The sequence below is a fragment of the Pungitius pungitius genome, chromosome 17 (genome assembly GCF_949316345.1).
Source record: "Pungitius pungitius chromosome 17, fPunPun2.1, whole genome shotgun sequence".
NCBI lineage: Eukaryota > Metazoa > Chordata > Actinopteri > Perciformes > Gasterosteidae > Pungitius > Pungitius pungitius.
The window spans coordinates 2,611,293-2,629,682 of record NC_084916.1 but is presented as its reverse complement, the minus strand read 5'-3'; the positions used below and the strand labels follow the sequence as shown (position 1 = coordinate 2,629,682).

Here is an 18,390-nt window from a genome sequence, read left to right as displayed (position 1 = left end):
ACCAAAAGGATTGTTAGGAACATCACATCATAATACTGTGTTTGACCCCCTTTTGCCTTAGTTCTACGTGGCATCTATTCAACAAGGTGCTGAAAGCTTTCTTTAGAAATGGTGGCCCATATTGATAGGACAGCATCTTGCAGTTGATGGAGATTTGTGGGATGAACATCCAGGGCACGAAGCTCCCGTTCCACCACATCCCAAAGATGCTCTATGGGGTTGAGATCTGACTGTGGGGGCCATTTTAGTACAGTGAACTCATTTTCATGTTCAAGAAACCAATTTGAAATGATTCAAGCTTTGTGACATGGTGCATTATCCTGCTGGAAGTACCCATCAGAGGATGGGTACATGGTGGCCATAAAGGGATGGACATGGTCAGAAACAATGCTCAGGTAGGCCGTGGCATTTAAACGATGCCCAATTGGCACTAAGGGGCCTAAAGTGTGCCAAGAAAACATCCCCCACACCATTACACCACCATCACCACAAGGCATGATGGATCCATGTTCTCATTCTCGGATACTGCATGTTTTTCCCTTTTCACACCATTCTTTGTAAACCCTAGAAATGGTTGTGCGTGAAAATCCCAGTAACTGGGACCAACAACCATGCCACGCTTAAAATGGCTTAAATCACTTTTCTTTCCCATTCTGACCTTCAGCTTGGAGTTCAGGAGATTGTCTTGACCAGGACCACAACCCTAAATGCATTAAAGAAACTGCCATGTGATTGGTTGATTAGATAATTGCATTAATGAGAAATTGAACAGGTGTTTCCTAATAATTCTTTAGGTGAGTGTATACAGAACATTTGAATATGATTTAAAAAATACTGTTTGCATAAAAGCAAAACACGTAAATGGTATCTTTCCTTGAATTCTACTCGCAAGCCAACACAGACGAGTTGTTCTTACAGCGCTCAATAAAAAAAGGAACATTTGAACGCCGACACATCCATTACAACGAAGCAACCTCAATGTGCTGATGAAGCTCATGTGTGAGTGTTGAAAGACAGATCAAGCAACTTTGAGATTAAAAAACGATCATTTGAAAGTTGGGTATTACACATGTTTGATTTTTCCTTCACGTTGATAAGATCACTTCAAATTATGACGTTTATTCGGTCTTTTGCCCCCTGAAGAGAGTCGTGGTACATATCTCTACCTTAAAATGCCCAAATTTTCTAATTTGATATCCCTAACATACTTTGAGGTATGTTTTATTGTGATCAGATGCCCCTCAAAAACCTTTTGAGGGTGCACTGTCTTCTCAGACAGAGAAGACAGCTGGTAGGCATCATGACACAGGCGTTTTTTTTATAGAATTGGATGTTGGCTTGCTCTGATCAAACGTGTGTGGATGGTGGAGCTGTTTGAGAAGTTGTTGCTCGACAGGAAACAAGAGTTGCTATTTATTTTGGCAAACAGCGGCTTCAGTGAGTCGTCTTTTCTGGTGGTTTCCCCTCCAAAGAGAAGCTGTGGGTGAACCACAGGGTGAGGTGGCACATCGCCCTTTCCTTTGGTTGTGAGAGAACGCCACGACTTTAAAATACAATGGAGAACTTACAGTCGAGTGCTGTTTATTCCATTGCTCCTTAGTGCGGAGTGATGCGCAGGCCACCTGCTGCACCTGTCGAGGTTGGTCCTTGGAGTGAATGATGCCTTCGGAGTGGTGCATACAGTAAGGGAACGTAGCGGGCTTTGCTGGTGACCACAACGAGAGGTGCTGGATAACAACACCATGATGCTCATACTGGGTTGTGTGGGTTTTTGCACACTTACATCAAATCTCACACACATTGCATCTCAGTTGAACATCATTTTTTAATTAATTCACCAGAAATGTTATTGCATTTTCTACCTAAAGACCTACCTCAACTTCCATATAGCATCCACATGTATTGGCAAATGTGCTAAAAGTTTAGCAAAAATCGGTTTTAAATAATTATGCATGTAAGACGTCAAGATGTCAAATGTCAGTCGTTTCCTCGGCCTCATACCTCTGAACTGGGACATGTCTTAAAATACTGCACTCCTCTGAGAAATATGTGCCAGAACATTTAGTGTCTCAATAATACCCCGGCTCCCTCACTGCCTTCCTACATCCAGCTTTTCATTACTTTTCTGACGCTCTTCGACGCGTGGCAAAAATATGTTGGGTACATATGAAGTACAAAGCTTCACACTATTTAAAATAGCGCTCATCTCTTGACAGATTCCGTCTTAATCCTACTGGGGGCTGACAGGGCGATTTGATTCTAGTCCCGAGGTATGTGCTCTGTGAGCTCTGCAGTGTACACCTCCTTTTTAAAACATCTGGATGCATTTCAGAATTGATCATGTGTCAATTGAGCATTTGGTAAGCCATGGTTTAGATATCTGTCCGTATCTTTGTTTATCCAAAACCTGGTACTAAGCCTGACCACTCATTTGAGCCTCTCTCTCATCCATCCTATCATATTTTCTTGTATTGTATCAGGCGTTTTGGGGGTGAACCAATCAGCACCACGGAGAGCTCCTGCATCCCTCTGTCGTCATGGGCAACGCCTTGGTAGTAACCTTAACTGGCACCACACTTCATTTGATATTGATATAGACCTTTCTTTCAACAACAAATCAAACGGCCTCACATTCACTAGATTATGTACATCTTTCTTTGAGTTGGACCACTAAGGCAAAAAAGAGAAGTTATTTCCAGTCGCTTAGCAACCTGGTCACCTGGTCAACTGGCTCTCCTTTATAACGATTCCATTTCACACGTCACACCCGCACGCGTACTTTGCATTTAATTTACCGCCTAATGTCCTCCCATGTGCAGCGATGTGATTACGTCGCTGCGTAATATTTTCCGCCGCCACCGTCCTCTCCTTTGTCCCCCATCGACGGAGTGACGTCAGAATGAGCCGGAGAGTCTCAACGTAGACGACAGTTGTCCCCCCACCCCTCCCTCCCCCTTCCCCTTCCCGGAGCAGACTGCCCCTTTAAGGGTTATGCAGCCGGGCCGGCCGATGTAGGACGAGCCGACCGCGCGTCTGCCCGCCTGCGCTCCCGCTGCCATCCCGGTCATGGCCTCCGCGCGGCCGCCACCGACACCACCGAGGATGAAGCGACCAGCCAGCGGCCCTTCCCTTCCCGACGCGGAGACGGACGTCAAGCCGAAGCAGAGGCACCGGTAGAGGCGAGCCGCGCCGGGGAGAGCCGCCTCTCATCACCGCGCCACCCCGGTCTCCTCCATGCCTTCCTCCAAAGCCAAGTACAGCTATTCGACAAAGGGGGGGGCGAACCCGGGCGGCTGCAGGAACATGACAACCAACAGGGATTATTCTGTCAATCTGTCGGTGCAGCAGGTGCTGAGCCTTTGGGTGCAAGGCACGACGCTGCAGCACTTCACAGGTATGCGCGACGAGAGGCGCCGCTATTCGGCTGTCATGTGTTCGGTCCTCGCGCGCAGTGGCGTCGGCGTGGTTTCGCGTCCATTTTAAAGGCGAATAAACGTAAAGATGGGATGTTTTCACGTGCTCAGTGGGGGGCGGCACCGTTTTGTGCCGTGCCACAATAAACACACGTTGAGAGTAATCACATTGTGCGGCTAATTAATGTTCCTGCTGCTTGAATGCGTGTAGTAAAGGAAGTGCCCCCTCCGCCCTTTGTCTTGCGGTCCAGTAAATCAAGGGGCAATTAGAGGCAGCATCCGCAACTCCACCGGGCAATCCGTCTGGGAAATGGGCTGGTCCACGCTTCAGGAGCAGTGTAGAGTTCCAATCCACGTTGTTTCTGAGTGCTGAGGATGCGCTTTTTGATGAGCAGGGCCCGGCTTCACTGCACGCATATCATGGGTATTAATGAGCAGCATGTATGCGGTTGGAGCATCACGGTGGGCTGTAAAGAAAAAGACATGCCTGCAAGCTCATTGTCTCACCGCCTATGCTTTTATTTCATATGGGCATGTTCCTGCTCAGGTGATGATCCACGCCTTTCTTTTGGGGAGATGAGACGATTCGCCTCAAGGGACACGATCAGCGGGTCGAAACGCGGCCCACGTGAAATACAAAAAACAAAAAAAGTAGGAATAACAAAAGCGGTGTGGGTGCATTTTATCTCTTCCTCTCCAGGCACGGCCAAACTTCCTCTTTCGAGGACATTTCATTTTCTCTGCAGGGCGAGAAGGGGTGATGTACACAGGAAGAACAGGGCCCTCCCGCCACACGTAAACACATACGATTACAGACGTGTTCCTGAGTTCCTCCCCGCGGGGGCACGGACCCAGCTCGCCAAATGCAGCCGACACGGAGGAACACATCAAGCCAAGAGCGAGATAAGAACGAAAAAGCAGAAGGCAGCTGATGATGATGCTGACTCAGCAGGAAGCTGCGGCGCATGTAGAGGTTTGCGAAGAAAGCGACGCTGCAGCACCACTTCTTCTCAGCAAGAAAAGGCTGTTAGGAGCCCCAACTCTAGTGAGGCAGGTTGCGCGCCCCCCACCCCCCCCCCACCTGCGGTGAAGAACAACCTCCCAAGAAGGTCGTGGAGAGGGGGGGTGCCAGAAGCACGCTTTTGATGAACTTGGACCCGTTAGCCCTGCCTTCATGCCCCCCCCCCCCCCCCCCCTCCTCGTGGGAGCAGCTTAAACAAATGGGTTTCCTGTTTATGATCTGTGTTCACAGCAGTTTCACTTCAGCATATAAAGAACAACGTTTGCTTCATCATCTGCGACTGCTTTAAAGAGTCGTTTACCTGCATTATGAAGACCAACCCTACACAGATAACAGATATACAGTCGCTCTCTAAGGCCCAACAGGACGACGGCCTTAAGCTTACAGCGCAAAACAGCGCAAGCTATGCAGTTTTTATCTGAGGGGGGGAACCTCGTAGTGGTTTGAAGCTATATTGAAGTTTTGAATGTTAGATAGAGACCCTTTTTAAACATCAATTTTCAAGGTGCGGGGAAATTAATGGACATTTAAAAAAATGAAACATACGGTAACTCCCAAGTATTTTGTTCCCTGTAATTTAATTTAAACAGTTTACAGCTCGTTCCACTGCGCCCAACTTTGTATTTATTTATTCATTGAAAATTGGCAGGAGAGGAAATGGAAGGTTGGCAGGGCGTTCTTAATGCCACTAACGTAAATAAATAAATGTCAATCATCCCGCAGCCCAAATAGGAGATGCCTTTGAAATGATAATGATTATAATAATAATAAACCTTATGTAAATGGCACCACCCTGAAACAAAGGGATGTTCCCAGAGAAAACAAAATACAAATGACGAATTGAAAGAGTGAAATAAACAAAAAATATGCTTTTTAAAATTTAATAATTCTGCAAGCCTCAGACCTTCCGATCAGGGAGATCCAAATCTCAGAACTCGTGCCGGGACTGCTGGTTCCCAGCGCAGTGTTTGGGTTGAAACCAGCCGGCCACGTCCCACCTCTCTCCGTCCCCCTGCACCGGGACACATCCATCATTCGTCCTCCCTTCTGGTGGACAAGCTGCAGTCCAGCCACGTTGACATGGTCCTGTTCTACCAGGCTACTAAAAAAAACAACTCATCCCCAGCTCAATTATTGTTCTTTTATGCTTCACTGTTGACAGGCATGCTCTGAAGCTGCGGACCTCGTCCCGTAGTTGCGGATTAGCGGGAGTTAATTCTTATACCTCCAAACGTGGCACAGAACTTGAGTCGGGCGCCTCTGGGGTGCTTCTTCTGAGCTGTGACCGCCGTCCCCTGGAATGATTTGTTAAAATGTGAAAAACCTGCCAAGAGCGGTTTCTGTCCGCAGGAGTAAATAATGATTCATGTATTCTCCTCGTTCATTTAGATCTTGATCCCATTACGGCGGGTCCGTGGTTCAGTGAGTGACCCGCCCTAATGTGGCCCTGCATGCTCCTGCGCTGAGTATCGTGGGCTTAAGTGGGCCGACAGATGCCCTGTCCTGGGATCCCCTGAGTTCTTTTCCCTTTCCTACTTGTGGTGAAACCAGATTCTAGCAAACTGTGTGCAGCTTATTTTTATATACAGCTCATCAGCTCGGCTGGTGGATTTCCTTGTGGGCGCGCGGTGAGAGGACACCGTCCGTGGTTCTGACTCCTCGCACACCCCTCCTCCTTCTCCTGCTGGTGTGTGGCGGGATCCAACCCGGCAGACAAAGAGCCGCTGTGTCCCTGGCCGCCTCGTGTCCCCCTGCGCCCGGCTCGGCAGCTGAAGCCTCTGAGTCTGTGGACTGTGGAGCGAGCGGGTCGGATGGCCGGGCTGATGGGCTGCCCCCTCTGGGCCGGAGGGACTTGTCGATACATGACAGAGATGCATTCCTCAGCCATAACTCGCGGTGCACATGCTGACTGGTTTTACTGCTGGCAGCTTGCTCGGAGCGGTTCCATACATACATCGCAACCATTGTCACGGCCGGCTGCCTCCTCGATAAACCCTGCCGTGTAGCTGCAATGGGCTCTTCAATAGTAGTCTGTTTATGTAAATCTGTAAAAATCCGATCACGTAGCTGGATGGCATTTTGTTCTAGCAAGGACAAGGACATTTTCCTTTTCTTTCCTTATCCAGGGAGGAATTGTTATCCAATTTTCCACTATAATGGAAATCGGTAGGGATCAATCATTCTCGCACCATCATAACCTAAAGGCTCACAGCATGTGATGTAGTATTGCATCTATCATGTAGTCGAGGGACTCATGAGAGATGGATTACATTAAGATCTGCTCATAATCTATGCGTTGGTGTGGACCGTGCTCTGCACATCCTGGCTCTTGCATTTCCTATAATGCAAATGCAGGTCACCTTTGATTAGACTCTCTCTTCCACCAGAGGAGTGAGTTCAACAATTAAGCCATTATCAAAATAGTCCAATAATTAATTACAATAATGTAAAGTGATGAACTTGGTAGGATTCCACCAGTAGGATCTGACAAATCAATTCAGCATTTATAAAGACCAAACAGAAACATAGTTCAGTCTTTTTCACATTGTATCCTATGTGCTTCGTCCCCCCCCCCCCCCGTCAGAGATGTGGTACTGGGTGTTCCTGTGGTGTCTCTTCTCCTCGCTCTTCCTCCACGGGGCGGCGGGGCTGCTCATGTTGGTCATGCTGCAGCGCCACAAGAGGGGCCGCCTCATCACCCTGGTGCTGGTCAGCGTGGGGTTCCTGGCCTCCCTCTGCGGCGGCGTCATCACCAGTGAGTCCACGTCTTCGCTACACACTTTTTTTGTATTCTTGTGTTTGCTTTTTGTTTTTTTGACGGATCACAGCGGCGTTCAGTTCACTTCCGACTTTTTCTTGTTTACATTCCTCTTTTCTGTTCACGTATCAAATGTCTCATTGCTTTTGGCTCGCTGCGATACTTTACTTTAGAAGCTGTTGACATCATTTAAGGTGTCAGGTCTCGGGTGCGAGGGCAAGGAGGGAGGACTCAGACGCGGAGTATGCGACAAAGAAAGGACTTTAATAGTCAAAAAACTCTAAATCAAAATCACTCCAACCAAAAAGACAGGAAGGAGGCGAAAACAAAAACCAAGAAACACAAACAAGGACCTGGACTTGAAACACCGACACGTGACATGAACCATCGACATGTAATGACGCCACACAAGACAAGAGACTGACAGGGCTTAAATACAAAAGGGAGGTGCAGGTGATTGAACACAGGTGGAAACGATCAGGCACGGCAGACAATTACGGGGGAAGACAGGAAGTGAAGTTACCCAGGAACACAAGAGACATGAAAACTACAAAATAAGACAAGAAGCAGACCCAGGCTGTGTCATGTTTAGAAACTTGTGCCTACACGACACCTGCAGGGGCTGAATTCCCGATTCAGACCCCCAGCGCGCCGACAAATGAGTTTGCAGTAATTGAATGAGTTCCTGTTAATACTTAAAGCACCACTCAATCATCATGTGACCAGATGACATGGGCCTCACAGGGCCACTCCGGCAGTTCAGTTAACTGGTCATGGCCAGCACTATTCAGTGGGAAAACCGTTTATTGCAGCATTGGCCTCCTAAACACATACAGTATTTTTCAGACTATAAGGCGCACTTACATTTTCTCAAAAATCATCAGTGCGCCCTATAATACTGTGCGCCTTATATGTGTGTCTTGTTGTGCTGACTGACATCGAACCAATTGGATGTGGTACACCGCATGGCGGATTGTCGGATCGTTACGATGGCGACGGTAAACCAGTCACAGAACAGTACTACGTGCTGCGCTTCACCCGAGACGCGAGCTTAAGGGCAGTCAATAAGAAAATGGTTGTATGCCGATGACGCCCTGCGTTTTCCAGCTGCCTGCTTTGTGTTTCCTTTTGCGTTGGTATTAGTGTTATAGTGTGTCTTCCTGTCACCAGATGCCCTAGATGTTACTTAAGCCTCAAGTCGTCTTTTATTATCCTCAACCCACTGTGTGGTTAAGTTGACCCGAATCTATCCGAGCCCAGCTGAATGAATCACTCTCTGTTGCGGCTCCGAGATGCCCCCCGCCCCCCACCCCCACCTCCCCCCAAAATAGAAGGCTGCTTTATTATTAATGTGCAGCCATCAGGGTTAGCAGATGATCGACTGTGAGCGCACACCCGTCACTCTCCATGTGAGCACCTTAAACCTCAAAGCGTGGCAGAGCCGAGCAGAAGGATGGCAAAGGTTACGAGGTGTTAGAGAGAGCAAACAAATCAAGCAAATCGACTGCCAAAGCCCACATCCCTTGAAAAATCTGTTCAGACAGGACTGTGTGGATGTGAACTAGAAATAAATGAAATATTTGGATTAATTTGTGATGGACATTGGAGAAAATCATTTCCTGGGAAGTCAAAATGAATCTAATGTCGGTTCCGATTAAACTGAGTAATGACAGAGATGGAGATCAATGATGGATGTTTCGGTACGTTAATATCCTCCTTGAGATGTGTGCGTTGATACATTGACTGGTCCACATCCCCTTAAAGCTCCTTCAGCACTAAAACAGCCCACACTAAAGAGCCCTGGCCATTCAGATATTATTTACATCTAAGGGAACAACTATAATAAAACAAAACGATAGACAAATGAACACGCCCAACATGTCCACTAACGATCTGATTGGTTGAGTACTATGACAATCAACCACATCATCCCCATACACTTCAATGTGTAATTCAGGCCTCTTAAATAGAGACAGAATGGCTTTAACTTGTTGCCTACAATTGGATTATTGTGTGAATATGTCAGAGTCTTCCTGTAAAATGTTAGGATATTCTTAATATGCTAATATTTTATAGGAAAAAGTATGTTAATTGATGAAATAACAAACAAGGATAACCACTTAAATACATTTAATAGTTAATATTGTTTAATCCTGACGTTTAGCACTTCAAAAAAGGATTTTTAGACCTTTCAGGCCAATCTGATTTGGTCCTCGTATCAGAGACTCATGAAAGAAAATGTTTCTATTGTTGTTTCTACTGCTGTGTTTCCATGACGACGGCACAAACGGCATGTCACTAAAGCTTTAACCTGCAGGGTGCTGTGCACTGAACAACGTCTTTTAAGAAATATTCACTAAACAATAGTGACTTAAGATGAGGACAGATGTTTTTGTCCAACAGGGACACACACATCTGTCCTCCCGTTCTTTACTGGCCACCTTCTATTCCCTCCTCCAGGCGCGGCGGTGGCGGGGGTGTACCGTGTGGCGGGGAAGGACATGATGCCGCTGGAGGCCCTGGTGTTCGGCGTGGGCCAGACCGCCCTCTCCGTCATCATCTCCTTCTCACGCGTCCTCGCCACTCTGTGAGGCGGAGCCTTCCCGGGACGAGCTGAGGGGACAGCGAGCCACTCTGAGCCACTGGAGGAGGAGGCAGGGAATGCTGCGGACCATTTAAGGGGGGCTGGATGGCAGGCGCACGGGCGCTAACGGCGAGCGCAGACGGCGTCTCCAGCTCCTGGACAAGAAAGCCATGTGGGGTTTTTTTTGGGCCGTGTCCAGAGTTGCATCACTTCTTCGTGCCAACAGCCTTCTCTGGGACATCCAGATGCCTTTGTATGGCCACTGACTGAGAAGGCTTTTTGTTGCACCTTCGGGGGAGCGGGGGGCGACATGTTTTTGCAACAGCAGAGTGACAACCCTTTAACGATGCTATCCTGTAAATGTTTGAGACGCCCCACGGCCAATGCAGTGTGGAGTCAGTAGACGAGGAGGAGACAAAACGAAGCGCTTGGATCGGTTTGAAGTATTGATCGGTTGTGTGCCGACGAGGAACCCCGGGAAATATTTCCACACATCGGGGCAACAGCCCTGCACGCCTTCCTCCCCAGAGGCGGAGAAGCCGCTCCTATGAAGCTCATGAAGCTAGAGGGTTAGCTTAGCATAATGAATGGAAACAGAAGGGAGCCTGACTTTCTCCAATAGCAATTAATCCGGCTTATATCAGATGTTGAACGTCATGAAATAGTCCGAACATAAAACCCTGCAAATAAGCACATGTTTACATTTTCTATTAATAACTTGACAACTGGATGTCAAGTTATTAATGCACTTAGGCCCATAAGTTCGGTAGGGCGCCGATGGTAGAACCCGTTGGTTCGTTTTTCCATTACATAACCCTCACTGGGATGACAAAAAATTCATTTCAGTTATAAAAAAGTGAGTCCACACTGACTGTAATTCGGTCTGTACTGGCTACTTGTTTCAAGTCTTTGTGCTAAGCTAAGCTACCTGGACGCTGACCATAGATCGTATACACCTCAGTGTGGTGTCAATCCTGTCTTGTAACTCTCAGCGAGAAGGAGAGTAAACGTGGAAATATTCCTTTTGGAAAAGAGAGTCGGCCTGGACGAGCCCTCAGAAGTGTTTAGGGTTCAGGTCTGGTTAGCGGAAGATCAGCTTCCTCTTTTCTTTTCTTTTTTCTGCCGCTCGAGACTCACATTTTCAGACAAAATGTTCTGTATTGGTGCATATTGTGGTGCAGGAAATCCAGCTGTAGGGATTTGGACATTGCCTGCTACATTATGAATTTCCCCTGTGGACAGCCAGCCCCCCCACCGCTGAAGGTTGGACAGATTCTGCTGCTCAAGATGGCCAATTTTGCTCTGGCTTCCTCGTTTCTTTGTGTTGTCTATTAACCCATGTTCCTTAAGTTTGACGTTGCATATTGCACTGAAATGAATCTGCCTTGTTTATAGCACTGCGTGCGCTGATACTGCTCCTGATATGACCTGATCCAGTAACCGCAGCCATGATACACAGAAACCAGTGATGACACCCTCGGTAAAGCAACAAAAGGAATGTGCTTTGGTTGTGGTTGATGCATTAGTATCGAGTTATTTCACTGGGAATAGAAACACTGTTTTTAATTTAAGCTGAATGCCCGTATGTTTCTCCCCAAAAGGCCAACAGATTCTCTTGTGTGCAGCTGGGTGAGAGGAGTCGATGCCAAAGCACCAAAGCAAACCTTCTAGCTTTATTTATCATCTCATGTGCCATTTGATTGACGTCAGAGCCACGGTTTATTCATTTCATTCGCTTGCGCGTTGGTTGGACCCGTTGGGACCCGGCGGCACAAGCGTCACCGAAAAAAGGAAAAATGTGTGTGTTTCTACGTGGTGTGTGGTTTTGCAGCTCTGAAGGTAACAATGTTCACAAGAGCTATGCAAGGAACGCAGCTCACCATCAGTAGCAGCTCCGCGCGCAAGAGGGCGACATTGCACATGAATGAAGTGGCAGCCTGAATGCCTGGAAGACGATTGTGGATTTTGAAAAAGGATGAAACTGCTGTTTGTATACGTTCTCTATCCTAATTTTCCTCTGAATTGTAAGCGTAAATTAGAGGGAAGACATTGTCTTACACACTGCCCCCCCCCCCCGCAACCCCTTTTTAATTCACTTGAACATTCAACATTCTGCACATTGTCCGCACTACCTTTTTTTGAATGTTTTAGCTCTATTTCAGGGACCAAATGTGAGTTGCTGCTGCCGACTTGCTGTTAGGAGACATGCGAGTGTCGTCATTGTGAATTTGTTGTGTGAACAGTTCGTTTTCCTTGAAAAAGAGGGGTGTTGTGCTAACCCATTCTTCAGCTTTCTTCAGCTGAACCCCTCTACAGCATCTCCAAAAGGGTGCAAGATGTTCAGAGGAGCAGCTCCCTTCTTATTTGTTTGTGTTTTAGAATTTGTTTGTTCTGTTTTGATTTTGTTGTTTCTGTCAATGAAACGGCAAGAGACTGGAATGAAGTTGTCAGATGGCCGCACATCCTTAGCTGCACCTCTGGACAGACACCCAGCAGCAAACCACTGGATGGCTCACGATGACGACTTCTCTGTCCCTCACAGGTCCTGTGATTCAAGCATCTGAGGAGACACCCACCAACTCCTGATCCCCAGCAGCTCAATAATCCTGTCTCATTAACTTCAAACTACAGCTGCCCCACCCTCAGTCTACTGTTGTCAGTGCAGTGTGTGAATGGGACTTAACGAACAATTCACCGAGAGACAATGTTGTTAAAAAAATAATAATAAGTGGCACTTGTAGATAATGTACAACGTGTTCTTTTTTTCTAAATTTTTTACCAGCCAAGCTGCTGATATTTATAACTATTGCCTATTTATGTACAAATTGTTCCTCCTGTACATACTCCACGGTCAGTTGGATTAAAAATCTTTTGCAGTACTAAATGCAGGAATGTCCATTCTTCTACCTTCACAGATCTGTATCAGGGTCCAGCTTTCCGTTGGGTTTGCCATCGCTCTTTATGTTTCCCCTTATAATCATAATTAATAATTCCATCCATCCATCCATCTTCAAACCGCTTATCCTGTACTCAGGGTCGCGGGGGGGCTGAAGTCTATCCCAGCCAACTTCAGGCTAGAGACGGGGTACACCCTGGATCGGTCACCAGCCAATCGCAGGGCAACACAGAGACAAACAACTATTCACACTCACATCCACACACCTACAGGCAATTTGGAGTTCCCAATCAACCTAATCCTCAGAGCATGTCTTTGGACTGTGGGAGGAAGCCGGAGAAACCAGGAGAGAACCCACGCAGACACGGGGAGAACATGCAGAGTCCACAAAAAAAGGCCACTGGGCCGAGTCAAACCCAGGACCTTCTTGCTGTGAGGCGACAGTGCTTAATTAATCATTCGTTAATTATATATATATTTAAAATAATATTGTATTATTAAGAACGTACTGACAGAAAAGGCTTTCCTGTTCCTAGTTAAACTCTCCAAAAATCAAGGCCCAATTTTGTAATCTTAATCCACTTCCGTCAGCTAGTTTTTTGGGGGAGAAGCCAGTTTACCTGAAGGGTGCATGAATCCATCAGGATGGGGACGTTATCATTGCATTAAAAAAAGCTTCCAGTATGCAATGCCTCAAAGAGAAGGTCAGGCCTTCCCATCACTCTTTTGATCGTACCCGAAGCTTCCTGACTGAACTTTACACAATTCAGACCCAGACACAATTTCTCTTATCTGAGTTGACATTTAATTTACTTTTCTATCCGTGTAATGTGCTTTCCTCCCCCGGCTTGACTCAATGCGGGCTACTTTTCCCACGTACACACAACCAAACCTCAGCAGAGCAGGTGTTTGGAATGTTTATAATGCTTCGAGGAGGGAGGCAGTCGGGTTTAGGAATGACTGATGGAACTTAATCAGCGTGCCAGTAAATTTAAAAAGGAAAGGTCTCGAGTTGTGATCGTCCTGTTTATTTGTTATTTTAACCTTTGCTGATGTTCTTGGTTACAACACAGAAGCTAATGTTGATGGGGATTTTTTTATGACCATTGAGAGGGAAACGGCAGGTGGGAGCTGATACGAGGTCCATTGTTGTTCTGAAAGCGCTCTCTGGGTTTGATTAACTAATTGCCGGCCATGCTAACTTTGTATATTCAGCCCCTTGTAGTGATTCAGGAATATGGAAGTAAATCTGTGCCATCGGGGGTTGAAATAAAAAGTTGATTGAATTTCTAGCACTGAATATTTATGCATTGAAATTATGTACCTGAATGTTTTTCAACATTAAAACACCGCAAAAAAATTCAACCTAAAAAAAAAAAATGGTGAAATAATCGAAATGGAGGCTACAATATTCAACCCCAAAAAATTCAACCTTGAGTGTGTGGATTTATTTGCTAACAGATTGCAAAAGATTATACAACAAATGAATATTGCAGAGGCTATTTATAGTTGCTCTCATGCTGCTAGTACAATAGATTGTATGAAGGAAATGCATTTTGAGTCAGACTTTAGAGCTTTTCAAAAGTAGTAAGAGGTGTTAGAAATGCATTTTAAGTTGTAAATACTGTAGCATACTTAGTGTGGAGCCATTGATCTTCTGATTGAAGGATGACCCTGCCTGCCCACTGAGGCTATTTGCCCTTCATCACCCTCTCTGTAAAGTTTCGGTGAAAAGGAAGTTGGAGAATCTTATTGTCTTGTTAATGTACCCGAGTGGAAAAGAATAGTTGAGATTTGTAAAAGTCTAGCAGGGGTTTACATCTGAGTCTTATTGTTAAATAGGTGCACAATAGAACTTGCTTGCTAGCTTGTTCATTTCATCTAAATTCATCAATCATATGGTCAGGTTGGTGCAGTAAGCACCAGGTCTGACATACTTAGTAACAAGGAGTGTCCTGTTCAAACAGACCAACATTAACACTGGAGCTCAATGTTCTGCTGAGCACCTATTATACAGGGTTTAGCTTTTTACGATCCATGATTGGTATTAAAACATCACATGGAGGAACCTGAATGTGTGTGATTTGGTCAGGCTTAGTGGGCCGAATATAGATTGATTAGGCTAAAAGAAGTTTTAAGCATTCACATACAGATTACATAATCATGGAAATTATTTGAAATAAATTGTCAATGAAATATGCTCAGGGATGATATATTTATTTTATATTATTGTAGCCATTTCCTGGCTATCGTTGCCGGGTTCTCCGGGAATAAAGGTACGGACAGCGTTCCCTGAACCGCTCCCCCGTTCTCCCTCCTGCAGCTGCGCTAACCACACCCGGCCACCACAATTATATATATATTTTAAAATGCTCATTTCCAACCTGGGAAAAGTCATGGAAATTAGTTATATTTTCATGTGGTTCATTTAAAATACGTTTCAAATAAATCATATGGTTTTAAAGAGAGAAGCTGTGGTTATTGCTATTGCATTTATATTAATAATTTATTTAAATAAATATTGGGGAAACTATTCAATTAAATAAAAAGCAAAGTAAATATAACATGTTGATTTTTGGTGAATAGGCAGCATTTTGTTGATCAGTTAATAACATGCAGTTTAGTTTCTGAGTAGCTGCTGCTTGTAGCCTTACGGGGAATGTGAAGGTCCTGTCAGTGTAAACGTCCTGTCCTGAAGTCAACGTCTCATAGCGTGGACACCGACATCCACTGATGTCACGTCATCCTTGACAGCCTCCGAACATCTCAAGAATAAGGCAGCGAAAGGAAATCCTCCTGCACTGTATGTCAGAGCTTTGTGTTGTGTATGTGAGCAGGTCAGCCAGATCGTCGCAGACATGGCCTCTCTTTTCCTTTATATTGTGCTGCTGATGAGTAGCGTCCCCAGTGAAGCGGCTTGGAAGGATATTGTAGAAACAAAACGGATCTGAGCTGTAAAGTCCTAGTTCCTAAAGCTCCTTTGTATCTCTGGCAGGCAAACAGTCCCCACTAAACAACACCTGAATACCAAATTCCAACTATTTGCTGTCCATAACAGAAGATGTCCAACATACATGTGCTGTTGGTGTGTGCACTCATTGTTTGCGCTGTATGTTTCAGACATGGCAGGTGGACCCCGGAGAGATTCTGAAGAGCGTGGAGCCTCTGCTGGGGAATGATGGAGGGCTTCGCAGTCTGGAGGGGGTCCCAAAGGTGTACAGGTGAGGAACTGAGAAGGGGCCCAACTTTTGGACTTTTCCCTTCTTGAATGCACTCACCATGAAATATATCTTCATACTTGTGCTTTTGTTTTTCATGCAGCCTTATGAAAGCTTCTACCAAGATGGTCAGTAGATGTATGTACCAGAGCATCTTGCTGCAAACCAAATCCCATGATGTTTTGAACAGGTGGGCCTTACTCTTTCTTCATATGCTGTATATTGCATTGAATTCTAAGAACTCAACTTGCTCGGTTTCTTTGCTTTCATGTCAAATTAATTTATTTCAGTTAAATTATACTGAAATAAACTAACCTACATTTACTTTGAATGTAGTTCCAAAAGAATGAGTGTTAAGCAATGCAGAGAACATACCTGAAAACAAATCAGCAATGAATGGTTACCACAACAAATGTTGTTTATTTTTCAATTCCACATTAAACATTCTGCCGTGAGAAAGTAATCTCGCCAATGATTATCCACCAAGGTCAGAGACAAGGGAGACACAGTAACATAATGGCAACAGTTTCTGAACCTGATCTGTTATTAGCATGCTTCCATTTGTCTTTGGACCGGTGAATATCTGCCTCCTTCATTGTTCTTAACTGTTCTCTCCTCCAGGGTTCGAAATGAGGGGGGTCTGGGGGGGGTCCCGGACCCCCTATAAGTCATTAGGGACCCCCTATAAGAATTTATTTTTAGATTTTGGGGAGTCCCCGACAAATATTTGTAACATTAAAAATGATTGTGAAAAGGTCTTTAGTGACGTTTATTATTTATAACAATAATCCATTTATTTCCTTGTTTGGGCAGCAATCAGGGAAGCCAATAGCATCACAAGATTGTTGTTGTGGTCCTCCGGTGTAGTCTGTGTCGCAGACACGTAATGTTATTGTTTAAAAACGAAGAGTGAAATCCCTCATTAAAAGTAAGTGCTTCGAATATGTTTATATCTCCACAATAATTCCTTATTATAGTAAAATATTTGGAGTTGGTGTTCCTATATCAAAAGTTTCATTAACTAACTTAGATACCCAGTGTAACGTAATGATTAGAAGAGTGCGTTTGTCAACGTTTCTTGCTGTATGCGTATGAAGCCAAACTGCCAGCTAACAGCAGACATGTAGCAGTTAGCTAGACTAGTTATTCAAAGCTAGCAAATTAACCTAATTGTCCAGTCAGTGATTACGAAAGATAGCGAGGACTTAATTCAAGTCTGTGAGTTTTGAATGGGAAATGGGGGGGGGTGCTAATACGGTACAGGTGGCCGTTATCTACTGGACCGAATAGCAACTCTGATTTCGGTGCCTTATTTAGCGGCCACTTAAATGCCTCCCGCTTCTCCCTGATGCTCCGAAAACGGACGTCAGAGAGAACTGAAACAGCGCCGCACTGGACGCTAGTAAACACTACACTAGACAGCGGGTAACGTTAGCCTACCTTTAGCTAGCAGCTGAAGTATATATATATATATATATATATATTAGGGCCGGTACTTTAGCGCGTTAATTAAGATTAATTAATTACAATGTGAATTAAGATTAATTAATTACACAAAAAATTAAACATTAAACATTTTTTACGCATTTTTACACTTATTTTTTGCACCGCGGAACGTTTCTCACTGGATGAGTTTCGGAGGACCGATTATACTGGAGCACCAACTAGCGTTCATGACTTCAGACAACAACAAACCACAGTGAACATGAACGAAGAAGCTGATGAGACCGTGTCGGTTGGCCCCGTGAATGGGAAATCTTATTATAATAAACACACGGATGGAAGCGTCGATAAGAGCGTGGTTGTGTGCAAGCTGTGCAACAAGGAATTCACATCGAGCCTCAAGTATCACCTCAACGCAAAACAATTAGCCGCTAGCGTGGACGTTAGCCCGACTCCGAGTACATGGACCCACACCCAACCCACACTGCACCAGATGACTGGTTTAAGGACCAGGGTAACTAAGTCCACGTCTGAAAAAATAACCAATGTTCTGAATGTACTTGAAAGTATTGGTCTACTTAAAAAAACCTAGTTTACAGAAGGTCTACTTACTTATAGGCTACCTGAATTTCTGAAAGTACTACTACCCTAATATATATATATATAAAATATGTCAATGGAGAAACCACGGTTAAGATACTGACAAGCTAAACGGTGTAAAAGTGTGTCTGTGTTTCACTGAACAGTCTGTAGCTGCCGTTGTCTGAAAAACAAACAGCTGTTGGTTCACTTGAAATTCGCCTCTCCAGCCTTGTGCTGCATTCAAAGTTGTTGTAAAATACCCCTTTCCCATTGTTTTTGTCGTTTAACAGTAATTTACTGGTGAAATACGTTTTTGTTATAAGTTATTAATAATTCATTTAATGTTGAGCTGACTATCGTTTCCTTTTTTTTTACTAACTAAAAAAAAAGAAGCAGGGGTGCCCTGTAGGTCCAACCCCAGTTAACACTAACCTGATGAAGTTGTTAACAAATAAATAAAATGTGCCTGGTCACT

General features: G+C 45.0%; 1 protein-coding gene across 1 annotated transcript; it reads left to right on the top strand.

The window, feature by feature from the left end:
- The first annotated feature begins 3,004 nt into the window (after window positions 1-3,004).
- Window positions 3,005-15,009, top strand: tmem170b (transmembrane protein 170B). The gene is made up of 3 exons (XM_037474771.2): window positions 3,005-3,394; window positions 7,019-7,189; window positions 9,653-15,009. Exons 1-3 carry the CDS (start codon window positions 3,235-3,237, stop codon window positions 9,781-9,783), a joined length of 462 nt encoding a protein of 153 aa, XP_037330668.2. The 5' UTR covers window positions 3,005-3,234; the 3' UTR covers window positions 9,784-15,009.
- Window positions 15,010-18,390: the final 3,381 nt, after the last annotated feature.

What these genes read in the sequence shown, in the direction of transcription:
- tmem170b (XM_037474771.2), top strand. Translation starts at nt 3,235, where the DNA reads ATGCCTTCCTCCAAAGCCAAGTACAGCTATTCGACAAAGGGGGGGGCG. An exon ending in GACGCTGCAGCACTTCACAG is followed by an intron (nt 3,395 to 7,018) that starts GTATGCGCGACG and finishes CCCCCCCGTCAG; the next exon opens with AGATGTGGTACTGGGTGTTC. An exon ending in CTGCGGCGGCGTCATCACCA is followed by an intron (nt 7,190 to 9,652) that starts GTGAGTCCACGT and finishes TCCCTCCTCCAG; the next exon opens with GCGCGGCGGTGGCGGGGGTG.